Genomic DNA, 21,017 nt, shown 5'->3' on the forward strand with positions numbered 1-21,017 from the left:
TGGACACATGAAAACACACTCCAATGAAAAACCAAGCACACACAGACACACACATACGCATTCCTCACATTTTGAGGGTGTGTAAAGCTCAACACCTCGAAAATTGGTCCATTAGCTTCACAATTGATACCATCACAGAAATGATACACCACAGAAAACACGTACACACTCCTCTACTAACATACGAGGCCACCTTTAAGTGAGAGTGTGTCTGACACACACTGGTCTGTGAAAAGGGTCATTTAAAGATCCATCGCCATCTGTTTTGGTCTCAGCGTGCCATTTTCCCCTCTGTGGGGGCCTTTGATTTACAGACAAAGGGGGACCATCGCTTCTTTCTTTCCAACTGTGTGACCAGACATGCAGCCGGAGCTGGTTATACAAATCAAACACGGCCGGGCATCCATCGTATCATCATAGGTATGACCACCTGTGTGGGACTGTTGACGGTAATCACAAACATTATGGGTCCCATTTAACCACTGATCGGGGACCCTGTCTGTTGTGTCTTGCAGACATCACATAACGAGGAGTGAACAAAACTCACTGGGAAATATCAGGAAGCAGGTGGATGAGTTTGTCTGAACAAAGCCTCGCTGTCAGTTTTGAACAACAAAGCCACGACAGCGAGCTCAGATAACCACATTCTGGATGTTTCAGCAATTTTAGAAGAATACAACCAGCAAAGCTGCACATGCCTCAGCTCTTCTCCAAGATGCAAATTGTTTTAATTCCTCTTCTGGCTGTGATCCCTCAGCACGACTCTACTGTAAAAGATAAGGAAGAGTCCTTGTTCCCTGCAAAAAGCCACGCTAACATTCAGCTGAAGCCAGTGTAAAGCTTCAGCTGGTCTCAGTTTTCATCCTCGTCTTGTTTTGTTTCGTGGCAACAAACCTGCATGCAGCTTCCAGGACACATCCCTCCACGTACGAAGGTGTTGCTCCATCTCCGCAGTGTGAACACACATGGAGATATAGAATCTACGTTTTTATTTTTGGCGTTTTCTGTCCTATGCGAGATGGTTTTTATCTTGTCCTGACTGCATCACTGTAATTCCATTTATTCCTGTTTGAGATAGAGTTCTCCTTTTGCCAGCAGTGATTTAGCATTGTGCTCCTCTAACACTGTCAGACTCAAGTCAAAATCTGTGCAGCAGAACCAGAGATAACATCTATTCTTCTTCCTTATCAAAAACTACATTACCCACAATGCAAGTGGACTGCCAGATTTGGGTGCGTTTGAAGTGATGAAGTCGCCTCCAGCTGCTGGCCTCCAGCAGAGATGAGGAGCTCTTTTAAACTCCACATCCTCAGATTTCCTTCATTTTCCAACTTGTACTCTTCAGCCACGCCTGGCACCACTTGAGGCACTTCATTAGATTCACTCAGCTCCCTCTGGAGCCACAAAAAGCTTCTTTCAAGACCTGCGACCAGACTTTGATGTGATGACTTAAGGTGAAGACCCATCGGAAGCAAGCAACTCGCATAACCCTGTGGGTGTGCCAAGGTTTGCAAGACTGAGCTTCAGCAAACATTCAGTAAATAAGCAACTTAGAATTTCTTCATCCATTTATGTGATTTTCTGCTGAGCAGCACTTCCTTTGTTTATCAAAGGGATCCTATAATAATGATCTTCTTCTCAGACGTCTACTGTATCCACAGCAGGAAAGACTAGTCCTGCTGTCTCACCACTGCATCACTCTTTCACTGTTATTTGTTCTGCAAGTCACTGCAGAGCCCTCAGGTAATTTTCACCTTGATTTGTATAAAATACGTTGTTTTTTTTTAACGTTCAGCCCTTCATGTTTTTCCTTATTGGACTGCCGCAATGCCTTTATGTCACGAGGCCATGGGCTACCGGTGTTTTAGAAACCCATTATGTTGAAGGCCAAAGTAGATGCTTATCATCTTATGAGCCAGACCGCATGTCGCTAGCTAGCATGGGTTTCCCGGCTCATCCTTCATCCAGGCTGGCAACCGACTTTGTCAGAGAAACTGAGGTTTGAACCACTTCAGTGTCAACTTCCCTCTTATATTGGGCTTTATTTAGCCAGGAAAGGGCTGCGCTGAGAGTAAAAATCTCTTTCAGAGGAGTTTCCTGGCTATGCAGAACTTAAAAATACACTGCAGACTTATGACTAAGTACATTTACAGAAAAGCATGTTTCCATCCCCCAGCCTGCTATAAGCTGCTGTTATTTGAACTGTTTTTTACTTTACTATACCTTTTGTATGCGTATTAGTGTATTTAATCTTCTTTTAGTTATTGTTGAAAAGGTCTGTACAAAGTTCATTATTATTACCTTCATTATTCTTTACTTTAATATTTTATCCCAGGACTTTAAATGTGACAACATACTTTTATGTGCACTTAACGGCCTGTAAAGGTCGAGAGTATCAAAGCAACTGTTATTAAAACTGTAAACAGCACACCTCCATGCCAGTGTTTCATCTTCGACATTACGTCTCAGTCTGTGTGTGAAACCATCATTAACGTCCTTGTGAAACCTGCCTCAAGGTGTTTCAGTTGCATTCTTCAAGTGTGCACTTAGACAAGCATGTTAGCCTGGAACCACACAGAGGAGGACGGGGACCAAGCCACCGTCGTCTTCAGGCAGCGGATTATGTGTGTTTAAGCGTGTGAGAAGTTGCTCCCACCCAGAATAAAATGCTGACCATCCTCTCTGACTTTCCACATGTGAAAATGCGTCGGCACGGTTTGATTGCCTTCAGGACAAGAAAAATAAATTGCTTTAATGCTAAGACTTTTGAAATAATCCCCCCCTGCATGAGACAGCATTTCATTCAAAGAAACTCCTCCATCAACAATTCTTGATAAATTAGTCATCCACTCAGGTGGTTTGCCAAAAGCCAACGGTTGCAGCAAGACCACACCCCCTGCTGAAGGTTTTGAAGGAACACCAGGAAGGTTTCCCAGGATACAAAGCTCGCTCATTCAACGACACGACTTGCAGCGGCATGTTGGTCGAAATGATGGAATATGCTGATTGCCGTTTCTGCAGCTGTAGCTTCACCCATTACCTGTTTCCAGTGAATTTTAACGGTTTAAGATTTGATTATGGAGATTTTCTGAAGCAAAATAAGAGCATTTCAAACTTGAGTGTCACTGTGACTGTAACTGTCAATAAAAGAGAAAATAAGGTCATTGAAGAGAGCGAATTCTAATCACTTCTAGCCAAATATAAAGGCATGAATTATGATCGTAAATATAGCAAAAAGTGCCCTGCAATCGGCTGGCGACCGGTTCAGGGTGTACCCCGTCTCTCGCCCGTTGAAGCTGGGATAGGTTCCAGCCCCCCGCAACCCCGAAAGGGATAGGCGGTATAGAAAATGGATGGATGGATGGATATAGCAAAAAGTCCTGCTGGCTATCGCTCAGTCTCAGTGAACTGTCAGGTTAAGGTCATGCACTTGCAATTGTCAGCCTCCAGGGGGCAAATTCTGTACATCCATTTCTTCAGGCTGACTTGGAAAGATCCACCAGCTCTTTTTGAACTCATCCTCCAACAGCTTGCGTGCGTGACATAATTGTTTTTGTAGCATATTTAATTATACATGCCTGTAAGACGGTTAAGAGCAAAATGGATCCTTAAATAAATAATGAGTGTTGTTACAACATAGGAAAGGATAACATTACTTGACCCAGCACTGGGCATGTGTGAAACCTACCACACCATCGGGAGCATGGGAGGAATTCAGGAGAGCAGAGGATAGGTTACAGAGAGAGGAGGAAAAAGGGGAAAGGAAAAGAGGGGGACAGCTGGAAGAATGACAGGATGGGAGCGCCATTCCCTCCGCTCTGTCCCGCGGGTGAAAGTGGGAAAAGTCAGAGTTCAAAAGGTATATGGGAGGTCACGCTTTCATGTTGGCACAAGTCAGTATTTCCAAGGAGACACGATGACAGAGAGAGGGGTTGGAAACACTGGGGTTTTGAGTCAGAAGAGGAAATTTGTTTTGGGCGAGTGTGCGTCTAACACTTCCACTCTACTCTGACAGCTTTGAAGCTTGTTGAGCGAGCGACCTCAAGAAGAGGTGTTAGTCTTGGATGTTGACATGGGGGAATCTGTCAAGAGCATTTCTGAGTACACGAATCACTGGTGAAAAGACTGAGCTGTAAGAAAAAAAATGGCCGTCATGTCAGTAAAGGTAGGCTACCAGCTTCTTTTCAAGAAGAAACACTTTTACTTGGTTTCATGCCGAGAGTTGGATGTAGAGATTGATATTGTTTTGATGTCTGTCCGTCAAGTATGAAGATGGTTAGCTTAGCTAAGCACAAAGACTGAAAATAGGGGGGAAACAAGCTAGCCTGGCTATGTCTGACACTGACTGTAAAAAAAAGATGGCCGACATGACAGCTGCCCAAAAGTGGAGCAAGGACACCTCTATCGGCCCATGGTGGCTGGCAGCAAAACAGGCCATGTTAGCAGATGGGATGTGGTCCAAAATCAAGGCCAACACAACAAATATATTTTTCCCAAAGATGGTTTTTGTCATTTCAGTTAACACTTGATACTATAAAAAGAGGGTGTGACGTTATGATTGACAGCTCGCGTGTGCTCGCGAATGAGTCGGGCGGGTGTTTGAGCGGGACCTCAACACTGTGGCTCCATCCCTCGATTTCTATTGCACAGCACAAGATGGCAGCGCCCACATCCGGGATATCTGACTTCATTTTTCACAGTGGGAGGAGGCAGAGACACGTCATCCATCTTTATGTACAGATTACAGCCTGAAGCAAACGAAATCCACCTACCTGAATCTCTTAAACTCTCCAATCAATAATTAATACTCTCGACTAAAAATGTCTGCACCTGGCCAGCAGATAGTCTGGCACACTGTGGCTTGATATTTACGATACAGACTTGAAAGTGTTATCAAAAAACTCTCTGCAAGAAACATCCAAACATGTGGAACTATTCCTTTGCGAAAGCCAGTTAACCTGTTAAATCGCGCTGAAATAACTCCACCAATTTAAAAACAAATGTTTTCATTCATGTGGTTTGGATCTCTGGACTCCGCCAACACATTTTAATGCTGTTTTAAGTTGTCTCTTTTCTTTGTGTGCATACCAGTAGTTACAGAAAGCCTGTTATCAGTTTGAGAGTGTGAATACTCTGTATTGATCTTAGATGAGATGGTGGCTGACCAAGCCTTCCCCGTATCAGGCAGGATCCAATAAAACCCAGGTGTTGTCTTGAATGCTTTCCAAAGCTCACCGTGATAAAACAGATTCCTGTCATACTTCCGATGCGGTAGGTTTTATGTGCAGGAATTAATCACACAGATAAAAACATGCTTCTCTCCCATTACAACAAATGCATTCAGGCGCTCTCGTTGCAACACGCTCCTGTTAAACACCACACATTTAACTGATTCTGAAACGGGTTAGATTGAACAATTGTGTTGCTGCAAATGAAATATTTACAGTGATGTTGACAAAAAGAAAGATTGCGAGACAGGCCGGGTCACAGATGAGCTCATTGTTGAAACAGGGATTTCCACATTTCCATGTCAGTGTGGGCCATGCCATGACACCGAGCTGGACAACAGGAGGGGAGAGGAAAGGGGCGCTCACGGGGCACACAGGGAAACACGGCGGCCCCCTGTGCACCACACTTTGGCACAAAGACAATATGCTTCATGAATTATCTCAGCCTGCAGCGTGCGGGTGGAAAAATTCAGATAAGTTCCTGAAAACACAAGAAACACTGGGCCCATAACACACAAACGCACATCCGCGTCCCCTCAATGGCAACAGACGGCACAATGTGGTGCAACACAACAACACAGCAGCAAGCGCAGTAAACAAAACCAGCCTGCACGCACAGTTTGAAAACGCAGGCAGGAACACAGTGAAACTGTTGGCCGCCACATGAAAACACAGGGCAAGCGTGCACACAAGGAAGGACACACACGCGCGCACACACACACGTACCAGCTCTACCTCTGCTCTGTCAATAGGGCTAGGCCTGCGCGGTTCCCGTAGCAACCTCGCCCCTCCCTTTTGGCTTGCAGGGGAGGTGTTTTGAAAGTTCAGCGCGTGTGCGTGCGTGCGTGCGAGAGTGTGTTTGTATGCGTGCGGGACAGGGAGAGGCAGACAGGGGCGTGGGTGCCGAATCAACTCCAAGAAGTGAAACACCGTGCTTTCAGTTCCCAGCTGGACCAAGTGACAGCAGCGTCAGAGAGCTGGTGGAGCTTCTGAAACGTTTGTGTTCTGGTGAATTATCCCGTTAAAGGGGGACATCTGACCACCTGTGAGACATGGAAGAAGACGCGTCCCACGCCGAGCGCAGCAGCGTCTCCAGCAGCTCCCACACCACCCCGCAGCAGCAGCAGCAGCCCGAAAACACCGAGATCCTCACCCCGAGCTTCACCCCGTCGTCCGTCCCCTCCTCCCCGACCCCCGGCAGCACCCTCTCCCGGATGGGCCTCAAAAGCCCGACCTCGGCCGCGCCGGGCAGCCCTGTGGACCGCGGCCAGGTGAGCGCCATCACCGTGGTGGCGCTGCTGGACAAGCTGGTCAACATGATGGAGGCGGTGCAGACGAACCAGCAGCGGATGGAGCAGCGGCAGGCCGACCTGGAGGACGCCGTGCGGGTCGTGCAGGGGGACGTGACCCGTCTGTCCAAGACCCACGTCGGCACCTCCAACAGCGTGTGCAAGCTGCTGGAGCACTCCCGCAAAGTGAGCGGGCACCTGAAGGATGTGCGGGAGCGCCTGGCCAAGCAGGCATGCCAGGTGAAGAAGCTGGAGGCAAACCACAGCCACCTGCTGAAGAGGAACCACTTTAAAGTGCTCATCTTCCAGGTGAGAAAAACATAGTGATAGAAAGAGGAAAAAATATAACAACGCTCCGTGATTCAGAGTTTGTGAATCTTTTGTGTTACAGCCAACAGATTTTAAAGGAGCTCATCATCAGGGTCATCTTGCATTGGGTTTGAGTTGTAACACTTGTAGTCAATAGAAACCTGCGTTACAACGTTACAAACTACCTGTGGGGTTTGAAAAAAAGGCAAGTTGCATTATGGGAAATGTAGGATCCAGTGTTTTCCTGTAGAGCCTTAAAGTGAGGATATCTGAGCCCCCCCCAGCTTTGTAAAGTGAAATGCTAAATGGTCAGACCCTTTAAGGTTTAGCCATTGAATGTTTTGTCACAGGATACATTTGCATCATGAAGTCCTCTTGATGACTCTTGATGACTGTGTGTGTGTGTGTGTGTGTGTGTGTGTGTGTGAGACTGAGTCATATTTGCATTCATATTTGACTGCAGTGATGGGTGTGTTTGGAAGTCACCACATATCTTGTGTTCCTGCTTGACACACAAAGGTGACTTGCTGTTGGCGCGCAGCACATTATTACATTTTCAACACTTAGAACTTGTTGAACAGGACTTTGACGGCGTGTTGATCTCAGTTAACCAATGATGAGCTGTTCTCTGACTCTGGAAGTGCATTTCAAACACACCTCTACTAGTAGAGGTGTGCTTTGTGCTGAATTTGACTTGTTTTCTTAATATAAGTCAAGATCTTTACAATTTTCATAAACATGCATTTTCCCTGTGTGTGTGTGTGTGTGTGTGTGTGTGTGTGTGTGTGTGTGTGTGTGTGTGTGTGTGTGAGAAGAAGGGCGTGTCTGGGAATGGAGCTACAGAGGATAATAGAGGAGGGCTCAGACGCTGACTTTGACTAGATCTGTTTACACCCCACAGTCATAATTCAGACAGACAGATGGCTTTTGGCCGGATTTCCCACCTCAACCGCCTACCACACCTGCGAGGGTAAAACTCTACACAGGCTCTGAAAAAAGTGATAAACCTCTCAACATCTCGAGGAAAATCTGAGTGGAAAGTATGAGGAAGCTCCTCACACAACCCATCTCTCACTTATCTCCGGGCGTGAAAGTAGTTGGAGCTTTATCTGTTTGCCCAGCATGTAAAAGATAGACCGTACCTTCAGCTGAGATAAATGTCGCCCAGTTTATTTATCACGCGGCTGCCATGCAGGACCAAAGCAGCGCCATATTGCGTTTGGCTGCACTCAACTAAAAGAGCACCATCTCGGCGTGGTCTCCGAGTATGGTTCATGCATGAATAAGGGCTTTTTTTAATGTGTGTGTGTGTAGGTGCGTCTGAGCGTGTGCGTACAAGTGTGTGTGCCCAGGCAGCGAAAGGGGGGCCATTGTTGACACAGCCAGAGCCACTGAGAGCTCTTAACCGCCGTTGTTATCTGGTTTCCCAGGTACTGAGGCTCTGTTGTTCAAATGCAACAGGTGCCAAAACCGTACCCTGTGCGAGGTGGCTCTGTGGGCGAGGCACCCGGGTCGATTGGATTGGACCCCTGGTCACTTTTTATTTGCTAGGAGGGAGTGTCGTGTTGCTTTAGAGATAGCGAGTGGACAGTGTTGCTTGCCGCCTTTTGGATTTTTTCTGTCCTGTTTTCCTGTCTGCAAATATCGATTCCCTTTTCTCCCTTCGATGCATCATGTGAACGTGTTTCAACTCGTGTTTTGCACTTGATCTGTATCATATTATTAGAGCGTGCAGGAGTGTACTTGAAACTTTCTGTATCATGAATGAGTGCTGAGTCGAGTTTTTTCCTCTAATTTTGAGTCAAACTAAGAGCGGAGCGTTTGCAGGTGGGTGACGCAGGGCCAGGTATGAACTCGAGGGCGTGCGTGCGTGCAGCTTGCCCATTGGATGCTATGCTGAGGTGCTGGGTCAGGTGTATGCAGTTACAGGGCTGGTAAATGAGACTTGGCGTGCCTGAGGGGAGCGGGAAATAAAAGAAATAAGTGCAGCCCTTGTTCCTTGTCCTCCGTGAGACTGTCGACTCTTTTCTGTCCATCACTTTCTGCCTCGCCTTGTCTCTTTTTCACCTCCAGGCTTCTGTCTTACTGTTGACTTTTGCGCTCTAACGTTTTTTTTGTGAGATTTTTTGGTTTATGATTAAATGTCCAACCGTTTTTCACTTCTCACATTGCTCTCTCTCTCTGTTTCTTTATCTTTTTTTCTAAACTTTTTGCAGGTGACCACTTTTTTCTGTCTTTGGTCAAAGCACCTGTCCTGATTCCCTGAACCTACATGAAAGCACATGCTGTGCGCCTCTCGCTACTCTTTGATAAAGCACGATTGCTGTGCTCCAAACTCCATGTACCAGCCGTGTAGCTATCGGCCGAGGGGCCCCCTTCCCTCCCGCTTGACAAAATTGATCCAGAACACTCATCTCCCTGTACGTGCCAGCTGAGGTGGAAACACAGAGGGTTTCTGGGTAAACGCCCACTGTTGTGTTGCAGCGGAGCGGGCCTCTGCACCAGCTCCAGGCTTTGGCCGCTGCTGGTCTGAAATGACAGCGATGTCTGCCGCTCCGCTGCGTTCCTGCGCATAACAAGGACTAATGAGGACTTAATTACAGCTGCTCGGGCCTTGTTTGTTTGTTTTTGTGCACCATTGCTTTTCCTGTCTCCACATGGCCGTCCCCTCTCGAGGCCTTTTCTCACACACACTGATAAACACACAGTTCCCAGCCATCTGAGATTCCAGTGTGAACAGCGTAGAAACTGTTTGGTAATTGATTTTTTTGTGCATACATTTTATTTTTTCTGTTATTTGTCACACAGGTTCATTTCGAAGCTCTTTACCCGAGTATGTAAATATCAACAGTCACGCTGGAGCTCTTATAACTGATCTTATTTGCATCCCTGTGGCCCACATCGTGAAATATGGCGTCTTTGGAATGTCATTTCCTGTGACAGACGTCATTTAATTCTGAGGAGATCCTAATCTCCCCATCTGTGTTTATTTCACAGCAGAATCTCATGGCGACAAACAAGCCAACCACAATGGCAAATTGAATCTGAGCACTGTGAGAATTTCATTTGTCCTCTCGCTTTGCACTCGAGGGCCAGGTTCAAATATCTGCTGGATATTTAGCGGCGAGAGGGGAGTCGTGCGGCTCTCCTGGTCGGATGGGAAGAGGATGTTTGGTGATGTCTATGCTTTCGGGGTCCCTAATCACAGAGTTGCAGGGAATGACAAGAGTCAGAGCTCTCACACACTATCAAAGAACGTTCATATCACATTGCAAGGAAAGAGAAACATGCTCCCCGGCCAAAACAAACACAATGACTGCATCAAACCGTCTGTTGGGAGAGCTCTGATGGCATTCGCTCAAGAAAACTTCACTCTTTGGTTTCTCATTATTCAATTATACACGTTTTAAGTGAGCAAGTCAAAGTTAAAGCTTTCACAAACTGCAGCTTTTCAGTCTATCACCACATCCTGACTCGTCATTCAGTGCAGAAGTTGCTTACAAAGGTTTAAAGGTTTTGAGTGATTGGCTTAACTTCACTCACTGTTGTTCTGTTTGCTCTGCTGCCAGTCGTCACAGTGCTTTTGAATGCCAACGCTTGACCAAAGGTTGTGGCTTAATCTTAGCTTTCCGCAGCAGGAAGTAAAGGCTGTTTTTCCACACTCCGTTCCGACTCTAAGATGGAGGACAGACTTGGGCCTCGCCCCAAGCTCTCACCTTTAGTCTAATGAGAAAAAAACTCAATACTCTGGAGCTGATTTAAGCTAAATCACAGTCTAATAAATAAGCTGTGTTCCACTATGTCAGATCCATTCGGGTCCCATCTTTTGCATACAAATCGAGCGTGATGCAACTGGAGCTTTACGACAAGAGAGACACTTTAGGCTGAGGCCTGAAGAAGCAAACGCAAGAGAGAGGTCAAGCTCTGCAGTTCAGTTCAACTTGAATACAGAACAGCAAACAATATCTGCTCTGGGTTGATTAGATATGTGAGTGTAATTACAGTGCACAGATTGCGTGTGTTCAGAATCTTCCATTAGAAATCAGATGCATCTCTGCAGGTTGGAGCAGGACGCTCGCTGCAGGCTACAGCTGGGATTTGTTGTGCACGTCCCTCCACCAGGTGATATATTGCACCGGCTCGTAGCCTGAAGCGCTGCTAGCTGTTTCAGTGCATTCAACACATGCTGGGTCTACATGCAACTGAGCTGTAACCCATGGAAGTGTTTAAAGTAACAATTCAAAGTAACAGGCGAGGTACTGGAAGTTCTGCAGCTGTAAACAACGACAGAAACAGACATCCATCAAGTGAAGAGAAAAATGAATAGCAGTCCCAGAACCATGGTGACATTCAGAGATACACCGTGTTTCTCATATATTTAGACTGACTGAATAACCAGAAGGGCAGTGTTACAGTAATATGACCAGTTTTTCTCAGTAGCAGGTATCATAGGCGTTGCAGGCTGGAGCTGCAGGAAGGTGGCTAGCTTCCACAAACAGACGGGAAATACACATTACAGTGACTCAGAAGTTGTCTTACATGCTAGTTGGCCTTTGCTAACATTAGCCACTTGTAAGCATACATATTCTCTACAGCTACACCTCGAGGACAGGGTTCAGCTAGCTTTTGAAGCTGCCATTGGTCAGTCACCTCCAGCTGGACCATCTTGTCACTCTACAGTTGTAAATACAAACAGTGTGACAATAGCAGAGGCGTTGGAGTTGTGTAAAGGCACCTTTAAACAAACAATGCGATTGCGTCCGTCCTTTTTGACGGGTAGCTAGCAGCTAGCTACCTGCTGAGTGTGAACAAATAACAGCTGGCGTCAAAATATCCCGGTTAAGCTGACGGATGAGATTTCATAGTTGGAAAAGCGAAAGTGTATTTATGTGATTAGCCACAGCTGCATTCAGACAGTTTCAAGGCTCCGGTTTTGAGAATGGTGGCTCACCTGAATGGCTTACTGCGACAATTGATGGAGACAGGGATTCGTTAATAATATTAATTACACGTGAGCTCTTCTGCCTATGGCGTGTCTTCTGTTAAAAGGCCTGTTGTGTTGGTGCAAATCTTTAGACCACAAATGAAAGTCTGGCATTTATAGAGACTTTGCACAAATCATCGATCCCTACCAGCGACGACCAGTACACAAGAAGTGACTTTCATACATCTTGTCCTTCACAGTTTCCAAGTTGGGGATGAGATTTTAGGCATTTTTAGAAGAGTGCTATTGGATATACGACTCTAAAGAGCAAACTGGTCTCAGCGATAATAGTCTGCGCAGCCTTTGAGGCATTGTCTCGAAATGAACCTTGAGGTTTGTTTACAGCTTCTCGCTTTGTTATCATTCTTATTTTCCCTTTGGGGTTCATTCCTCACATAATCCTCTGGGCTTCCAGAAAATAGAGAGTGAAGAGAGGAGAGGAGCCAAAGGCAGATCAATGCAGGGAGAAAAACAATGGGAAGAAGGAAGAAGACGTGTTTTTGTCCACTAGTGATAATACATTGGGGGTGAATTTGCTTAAGATATTACACCTCAGTTACTGTATTGGTGGATGACATGCATGTGGATGGGGGAAGTTGTGCATGAACAGCTTGCTGCTCTGCCTCATGTCACATTCAGGTTTGACAGGTCTGCTCAACTGTTTCACTCAGAGGCAAAGGCGATGTTGCAACTGCACATTGCCGGTGTGAAAGGCTGGTTTTAACAGCTTTAATAAGCGAGCGAGCCTCCGTGACATGACATGACAGGTTAGCTCGATGCTTTTAATCATGTGATGTTTATTTACCATGAATGAAAGTTGATGGTATAAAAGGATATGCAAAATGATCCCATAAACAACACAACAAAGCAGTGTGGACAAAGAGAAATGAGTGTTGCAGCTTAGGACAGTTTCCCAGCGTGCCCCATGATGCACCGCACTTCTTAGTCTCTGGAAATGCCAAGAGCACATATTTAGCATGTTTTTCAGGTATCGGTAAGGTGATGACAATAAGCTCTTTTGCACACTTCCGCTTTGTCTTCGCGTTCACACTTTGACATGTTAGGTGCAGGTGGTGATTCATCAAAGGGACAGAGTTATCTAACTTTTTAAGGGATCACTGCTCAGTTTTGGTGCTGGAATTCTTCCAAAGCAGCTCAAGGTCCTGTTATACAATCAGAGGAGTTAAACCGACTGTCTTCTTTGGACTCCTCCTATCACCTTCCTCATTTTCTCCATCCACGTGTCTGCTCCCTCTTGACTTTTCAAACCCCAGTGTCCATCCAGTCCTCTTGCCAAGGCCGCAACATCCATGGCAGGAAAAGGGAAAACAATAGTCATGTTGGTTCTCAGTGTTCTTATTTTTCTGCTCATGAAATGCATGGAAATACAGCACGTCTCGAGATAGCACGATGACTTCCTGGCTCCTCTGGGGACACTCGTGCCCTTTGACCTCTGTGCCGGGGAAACATTTTGACAATTGGTGGCAGCCTTATCGAAAATGCTCATGGTATCTCGGCACAGCCCTTATCAAACAATGGTTCTGATAGGCGCAGTTTGGGGATTGTGCTGGAGCAATGTGTAAAAGGGGACCTTGGGAGATTAAAACAAATGAGCTAGAGGAGATTAACAGAGCAAAAAAACTTGAACAACAAGATCTGGAATGCGTTGTGGTGACACAGCTTAAGACATTCATCATTCGTCATACATGCAGACAGGATAGTGTGAGAGGAGCAGTGAAAGTGAGGGTTTGGTGATGCGACCTGGTCGACGTAGAGGAAGTGCAGTAAGTGACGAGGAGCATGATGGTCCAGTCAACCATGGTCTTATTATAATGAATACCATGCCACGTATGAAATTAATTATGAGCATATATAGCAGAACATGAACCATATCATCATCTGAAGTGCACAGACTGCTATCCAGCGAATTATGGGTTGAGTGAGCAGGTTTCGTCAGACGTCCAACATCATCATTTATGTCGGCGGCAATAATCGTCTCCTCTCCAGATTGCCGTGATCGTCATTTTACCAGCTCGTCAGCATGACATCGCCTGAATTGGTTATTGTGTTGTGTGATTATGCAAGCTCGCAAGGCCAGTAAACACGCCGTGTTTTCTTTTGGTGAGGCAGATATGGGAGGGGTGCGGATGGGGAAAGAATGCCCTAACTTGTTATGCAAAGCTTTATGGGTATTAGGCCAGGAGGCACGATTCAAAATTGGCGTGAGGCTGCTGACGAGATATTTATGATTCTTGGAATCAGGAAGTTTGTCAGCGTTTGAACACACATGGTACGATGGTATGTCACTGGGCTTAGATCTGTTCGTTACACAATATACACGTACATTCATTAGCGCGAGGCGGTGAGTACAGCACAGAGAGTGAGAGATTATCATGTTACCCCGTCCCACGACAAATAGCAGGATTCCATTTCCTTTCCTTCCTTTCCTCCCTGCTTCCTCTGTCCACAGATGGCTCTGGGTGCACATTGGGATCAGAGTGGAGGGGACGAGTTACACAACAAGCTGGGTCAGGATGAACTATAAAACAAGTCACTGCAGTCTAATGCAATCAAAACATATGCAGATCAAGGCAAATTTGCACAGTGGATGAAGTCGTGTATGTGTGTGTTTGAGTGTGTGGGAGGGTGCGGGGATTACGGCATAGCATCGTTTTGTTTGAACATCTTGAGCGCAGGTAGGTTGGATTACAGATGAAGTGGATAGGCAAAAAAAATGGGAATATTCAGATGCTTGTCTTCGGCCCTCTGTTTTCTCTGTGCTTTACAAAAAAGTCTACCAGTCAATAGAAGACATCAGCAGCTGTCCGTCCTCAAAGTAGCATCCAGTTTGTCTCTCATTCTGTAATTGCAGGGGCTTGATGGTGTGTGCATATGTGTGCGTGTGGAGGTGATGGTTTACCCTCTCATTGGTGCAGGCACCTGACTCACTGCACCAACACACCTGCACTAACCTCGCCTGTCAGGATTAAGAAAACCTCCATTCATCGTCTGAAGGGCCAAGAAAGCACACCTGTTTAAACTGCCAGCACACATACACATTTTAACTATGTGCAAACCTGCAGTTCCAACCACAGTGTGTGTGCGTGCGTAATCAAACTGGCTGTATTGCAGAGCATGGTCTTAATGTTTCGCATGTTCACTATCTTCATTTATGACAGTATGTTAAAATTGGCAAATTAACACTAAAGTGCAGCTGAGGTCGATGGGACTGTCTTTAGTTCAGCAGACATTTAGTCAAAATCCAAAGTATTGGACACAAAGAAATGTGACGAAATGAAAGGTCAGGTGATCAAAGTTATTATAAATGATGTATGTCTGCAACAAATGTCACCCTCATTCACTCGTTTACTGATATTTCAGTAAAAACAATAATGCCAAATTTTGTGGCACTAGAGGAAAAGTCAGCAGATCATCAAAGTCATTCATCCTCCAAGCATCATGAATGTCATAAACCTCCTGGCAATCCATCCACCGGCTGTAGTGTTGACTTAAGTGGTGCACCGACTGACAGGCAAACGGTGCTATTCCTGGAGCCGTGCCTCTATTTGTGCATATTCATATTGATTTCAACCGTATCACCCAGCCCTAAGTACGACACAGTGTATCACTGCAGATGCCTGCACGCACGGATGCAAAAGGAACAGTATAGGATGTCATTCCACACATGGTATAAACAGACACACTCTGGGAGTAACGTGAGCCCACTGAAGCTCTTTTCAATAGTGGCGACTCCGGCCCGCCCCGCCCTGCCCTGATCACTCTCTGTTTGAATAGAGCAGGAGCCTCCAGAGGACTGACTTTCAGGCTGAGAACACCAGCAGGACTTGCAATTAGATGGCAGTTCTGCCATGCAACCGTTAAATGGGATCTTGAACTCCTTTACATAAGCTCACAGAATACTTGAAGTGAAGTGTGTGACCCTTAACGTACAGTAAACCTGCTGTCTTACTAAATTAACTTTGTTTTTCGGTTTGCGCCAGATGTATTTGAAGTCTGATTCATCTCTTGAACGGCTTCTTTTTTTCTTAAACAGTGACCGAGGTCCTACATGACTGCACATGAATACACACTGGCACACAGATACTCGAGCACACACATATCACATTTTCCAGTGGCTAATGAGGGCTTACTTAGAGGGTACATTAATTAACAGGGTTCCCAAGAGAAAAGTGCCAGAATGTCAGATACACACACACATACACACACGGGACAGACCTCGGTCAAATGGTGTTTTGGAAAATTTTGTTTGTTCTAGCTTACAGTACTTAACTGGGGTTAAACTGGGGACGCACTAATTTCACAGTATTTCACTATTTGAGCAGCCAAATGCATAAACAGCATTTTCACCAGATAAACCATGAAATAAAAATGCAGGAAAGGAGCGGGGATGAAGTCGAGGCTGGAGGGAAAAAGGTGGAGGTGAATGTTTGATGCTTTGTCTGTGTGATTACTGTAAGCACTCTTCAGTTAGAACTGACAAGTGAAGAGTCGATTGTGTTTCTCACTGTGAGCAACGCATGGATCAGTCAATAAAACAACTTTTTGAGCTGCGCTGCTGCAGCAGGTCTAGTGCAGTTTGCAGCAGGAGAGCTGAGTTTTCACTGGGGGGTGTTCGAGTTTCACTTGCTGCCTCCCACACACTCCAGTGCCCACAGTGATTATATCAAACATGTTTGAGCTGAATCAGAAAGTCCATGGCATGCCCAGACTGGAGCAGAGGTGTGAAGACTGAAGCTTCAGAAAACTTCACACAGCCAAACGATCAGAGAAAATTGTTGTTTATTATCAGGGAACGGAGGTCAGGGGAGGCCATGTTGGCTGATTTTGTACTCCTGACTGGTCAGATTTAAGAGGGTGCTTAACCCTTAAGCTATCTCGCACTTCATGCTGATTAAAACTATTCGACTCTTATCTGGCTTGAAATGTAAACACAGAAAAGGGAGTTAGATAAAGTCTGGTGTAGTAGTCTGTCATCTCCCTGCAAGCAAGCTTTCTGGTATTTCTCTAAGATCTAATGCGTCCAGTGCAAGAGCTGTCACCCACATAGCTCCTGATGTCGATTCTGCATGAACATGTTCAGCTCCACACGGTGGGTGTGGCAGACCAACAGCAAACTGGGGCATCCAGAAAGTGCTCATTCAGATATGACAGGAGGGAGCAACAGAGAGCAAAACTGAAAGCGAGGGATTACAGTCAAACCACGCCAAAGGCAGAGGTAACCCGAGCTGTTTCCCAAGGTGCTGTCTTTGTCTTTTTGGATTTCAAGTTTCAAACCTGCAGTGCGTCACAGTTCCCAGCTTCTTTGGGATGGTGAATAAAAACCTTTTAACATGCACTTAAATTCATGTTTAAGTGTTATCTGCAATGAAGAACATCAGAATAATTATTTAGGATAAACACCACAAGAGGATCACTATATGAAACGTATCAATCCGAAGTGAAATCCTGTGCTGTACTATTTATTGTGCTCTAAGCTCTAAAACATTTATTGTTTGTTCTCTTCCGGTTTACACTGAAAATGTGAAACTGTCCCTGAGGTTGATGTTGTGCCTTTTACAACAAGCTGACAGATTTTTAGCATTGACTGGGACATACCACGCATGCTTGACACACACCTGGATTATTGGCCATTCCTGCATGTTTGGCATCAAGGCAAAAGGTATCAGGTGTCTGCAATGTGGAAAAAACTGGAGGGTTTCTGCATGGATTTCCACTTCTCTAGAGCTTTTATAAGCTATGAAATTGTTTAGGTGTATCAGTGCAGCGTTCTGAACTGCTGCAGATCAGACGAGGGTAAAATCACAGTTGAACGTAATCATGAGTGCTCATTTCAGGTCTCCTGTGGACATAGTTTAGAAGTGCAGAAAGTGAGCATTTTAGAAGCGGTAGTGGGAATAAAACAGTTAAATCTTGTGTAAGTATAGTATTTGACACTATAATAACAATATTGATTGGACTTGACTTTACATCAGCGTTTTGTGCAATTTGCATGTCACAGATACAGTGCCATCATCCTCTTCACAACGTTATAACCTATAATCGTCACAGATAGTGTCATCTCATCTCACACATTTGACGGCCTTCATGAAAATAGCAGTAAAATAAAACATCAAAATTGGATTGAATGAGCTAAAGCAGGGTACGGTGATTTCTGCGATGTAGAAAACATGGATGGAAAAAGTAACAGTAAAACACAGGATGTCATGAAAATTGCCAAAAAGTGAATGCAATCTGTAACAGTCAGGATTTGCCTGGCAAGTGGAATGAACAGGAAAAAAAATATACTGCTCAGTTTTTATGTCTCACACACTTACAGTAATGTCAAAGAGGCCCTGAGAGAGAGGCAGGCGGTGAGAGTAGCCTCCATCAGACCCCCTTACCCAGTGTGTAATATGGAGGCTGTCCTGCAAAAGATATGTGATAAAAATAGTGCCATGTTTGTTTACATCACATACATTGATATCCATTCAATTTTGAATATTTTCTTATTGAACTGTCCAGCACACCACATGATCATACACTTACAAAATGTGCTTAAATCATAAAACCCAGAACTGAGAGACATTAAAAGGGAAAAAATAAAACAGAATCTGCAAAGATTTAGAACAGATTTCATAGGGCCCTAAGCTAAAGTTGACAGTGACAGATTGCAGGTACAATAACACTATTCTTTTCAGCCAAAACACACCATTGTTGATGAGTGAAGTATGGACAGATGGCAGAACTCTTCTAAACCATCTGGTTGGCCCAGTCCTTAAGTATGTGTTAATGACACCCCAGGAAGGGTGCATTGCACACTCCAACAGCCTATAGGCATCCAGTCACTTTAGGCATTCCTATGTCTGAATTCTTTGACATGCAGCCACTGTTTAATGCCAACTCATTCTTACAAGCATGGTGCAACCAAAAAAAACTAGTGTTCGAAAAGTACCTCATTCCAACATGTGCTGTCGATGACTGGGGCCAACACTGGTCATTAATATTGATGCATCTTGAGGGTATACATCTCAAATATGGGACTGCATATAGATTACAAATTGTAGCCACAAAGCTAGATGAAGTGGACCGTGGAGGTCTAGAATCAGTTCAATCAAGCCTTTCCTGGATTTGATTTGCTCTGGGCAAAGTATTCATGATAAATGCCATAAGCATGTCTTGTACTTGTGCTTTAAAAGATAGAAATGTGCTGAAAACTGTGCTGCTTTAAGTCAACTCAATACCAAGTTTCACTGGTGATACTTTAAGCTTATGTCACAGGGAGGGTTTCTTTATGAGCATTTCAAATGTGTACCAGAGTATGTCAACCACTGAAGCTGCACCTTCACTCTCCACTCACCGCTGGGTGTGAAAGGATAGGGGCAATAGGGGGTGGGAACTGCAGTCCATAAATCCCCAGTGTGTACCTGAGAGTGTGTGTGATTGTCAACCAATGGATAGGCAAAAGTAAGACAGAGGAGGAAAAAGCTGAGGAGAAACAAACTGAAACATATATTGAAATATTGAGCTTACTGCACTCAATTGTTCTCTGTTTATGGTCATCAGTGGGTTCATGGATGGCAGGTTAAAGGCAGAAAGGAGAGAAAATGGAGAGAGGTGTGTGACCTTTGCAGAGAAACATATAGAATTCCTCAGATATCTTGAGGACAAGACTGAGGAGGCAAGCAGTGACTGGTTTCTTCAGCCCTCAGCAGGCAGACCAACCTGACATGTGTAGCGCGTATTAAACACGCACATCCATTTACTTCGGCCAAACCTTTGACAGAAGTATACATAAACATGTTCATGGGGGTACATGCACCTGAAATATCTTGGCCTTGATCATCATGGTCAAGAATCACATCAAAGTTGTAAAGTAGCCTAAAGTCTAACCCTGATCAATGCTTATTCGTAGCTGATCCAAAAGACCGCCCCTTAACACGTGTTTTTCTGTCATTCTGTTTCCCAATAGGAAGACAATGAGATCCCCACCAGCGTGTCAGTCAAGGACTCCCTCAGGACCCCACTACCAAGCCAGTATGATGCAGAATCCAACATGGCTACTGCATCTGTCACTGGCTCTGTTGATGGCGGCCATGCCCGTGAGGGTCTTCATACCATTAGCCTGTCCTCCAATGAGGATGATGATCTTTTAGTACACCGAGAGGAGAACGAGGAATACCTGGAGTGCGAGGGCGCATTTAGCTCTAGCCCTGCATATGAGACAAGGGCTGACAAGTTCAAGCGCAACAGCCTGAAGAAGGTTGATAGCCTGAAGAAGGCCTTCTCACGCCAGAGCTTCGAGAAGAAGGTGAACCAGATCACCACCAAGATTGTGCCACCAGAGAAGCGTGAGAAAATCAAGAAGAGCCTCACTCCTAACCATCCTAAGAGTCCCACTGCCAAGAGCTCCTCTTTCAAGGTGTCTCCCATGACATTCAACATCAAGAAGGTCAGAGATGGGCCGACTCCCACACCAGACATGGTCTCACCTGGAGAAGAAGCCCACGTGGAGATTCCTGCTCTTGAATCCTTGGATGGAGGAAGTCCCTTGGCAGAGGTGCATGCCCAGGAAGTTTTTTCTCAGGAGGTGCCGAGTCCCTCCACCCCAGAGAGCATAAAGGCAGAGCTTGAAATCAATGGAGAGGCACCAAGCCTTGACGGCCAGATGAATGGTGATCACTGTCCTGTCCTGGCAATTCCAGAGAATGATGAAGATGATGGTGAGGAGGAGGAGGAGGAGGAGGAAGAAGAGGAGGAAGAAAAAAATAAAAGCCCTGTTGAGACAGCAGCAGCAGATGCCCAGATTCCAAGAGAAACGATTCCTGTAGAACAAGTGTCTTAATATGATTTGATTTTAGTGAGCATTAATTCTAATTTCCCATTCTTTCTTTTCTTCCTGAAGTTTCTACATTTATGAACACCCAGCAGATACAAATTATCCCTCCACTGTAAACAGTCATGTGCTCTTGTCATAAACACCTGTGTACACTAGAAGCGTAGCCTCGGCCTCTGAAGGTAGTCCATTCTTGGACCATTTCTGCAACACTGCGTTAGATTGTCACCAATGTAGTCTGAAAAAACTTTGACATTACTCGCCTAAGTAACTAGACCTCACAGTGTCTAGAATCAGAATTCAGTGCAAGTGCTTCCTAAGCTCTAATGTGGGGCTGTCCAAAGGAAGCAACATTGCAGCGATGCACCATAGTT

The 21,017-nt window shown here is 45.3% G+C and overlaps 1 protein-coding gene across 1 annotated transcript; it reads left to right on the forward strand.

Annotated features, from left to right (window-relative positions):
• Nucleotides 1–6,089: 6,089 nt before the first annotated feature.
• On the forward strand, nucleotides 6,090–20,857 carry cavin2a (caveolae associated protein 2a). The gene is made up of 2 exons (XM_070975306.1): nucleotides 6,090–6,826; nucleotides 19,780–20,857. The coding sequence occupies exons 1-2, from the start codon at nucleotides 6,281–6,283 to the stop codon at nucleotides 20,650–20,652; spliced, it is 1,419 nt and encodes a 472-aa protein (XP_070831407.1). The 5' UTR covers nucleotides 6,090–6,280; the 3' UTR covers nucleotides 20,653–20,857.
• The last annotated feature ends 160 nt before the right edge of the window (nucleotides 20,858–21,017 follow it).

This window comes from Chaetodon trifascialis, chromosome 12 (genome assembly GCF_039877785.1).
Source record: "Chaetodon trifascialis isolate fChaTrf1 chromosome 12, fChaTrf1.hap1, whole genome shotgun sequence".
In the NCBI taxonomy this organism is placed as follows: domain Eukaryota; kingdom Metazoa; phylum Chordata; class Actinopteri; order Chaetodontiformes; family Chaetodontidae; genus Chaetodon; species Chaetodon trifascialis.

What these genes read in the sequence shown, in the direction of transcription:
- cavin2a (XM_070975306.1), top strand. Translation starts at nt 6,281, where the DNA reads ATGGAAGAAGACGCGTCCCACGCCGAGCGCAGCAGCGTCTCCAGCAGC. An exon ending in TTAAAGTGCTCATCTTCCAG is followed by an intron (nt 6,827 to 19,779) that starts GTGAGAAAAACA and finishes GTTTCCCAATAG; the next exon opens with GAAGACAATGAGATCCCCAC.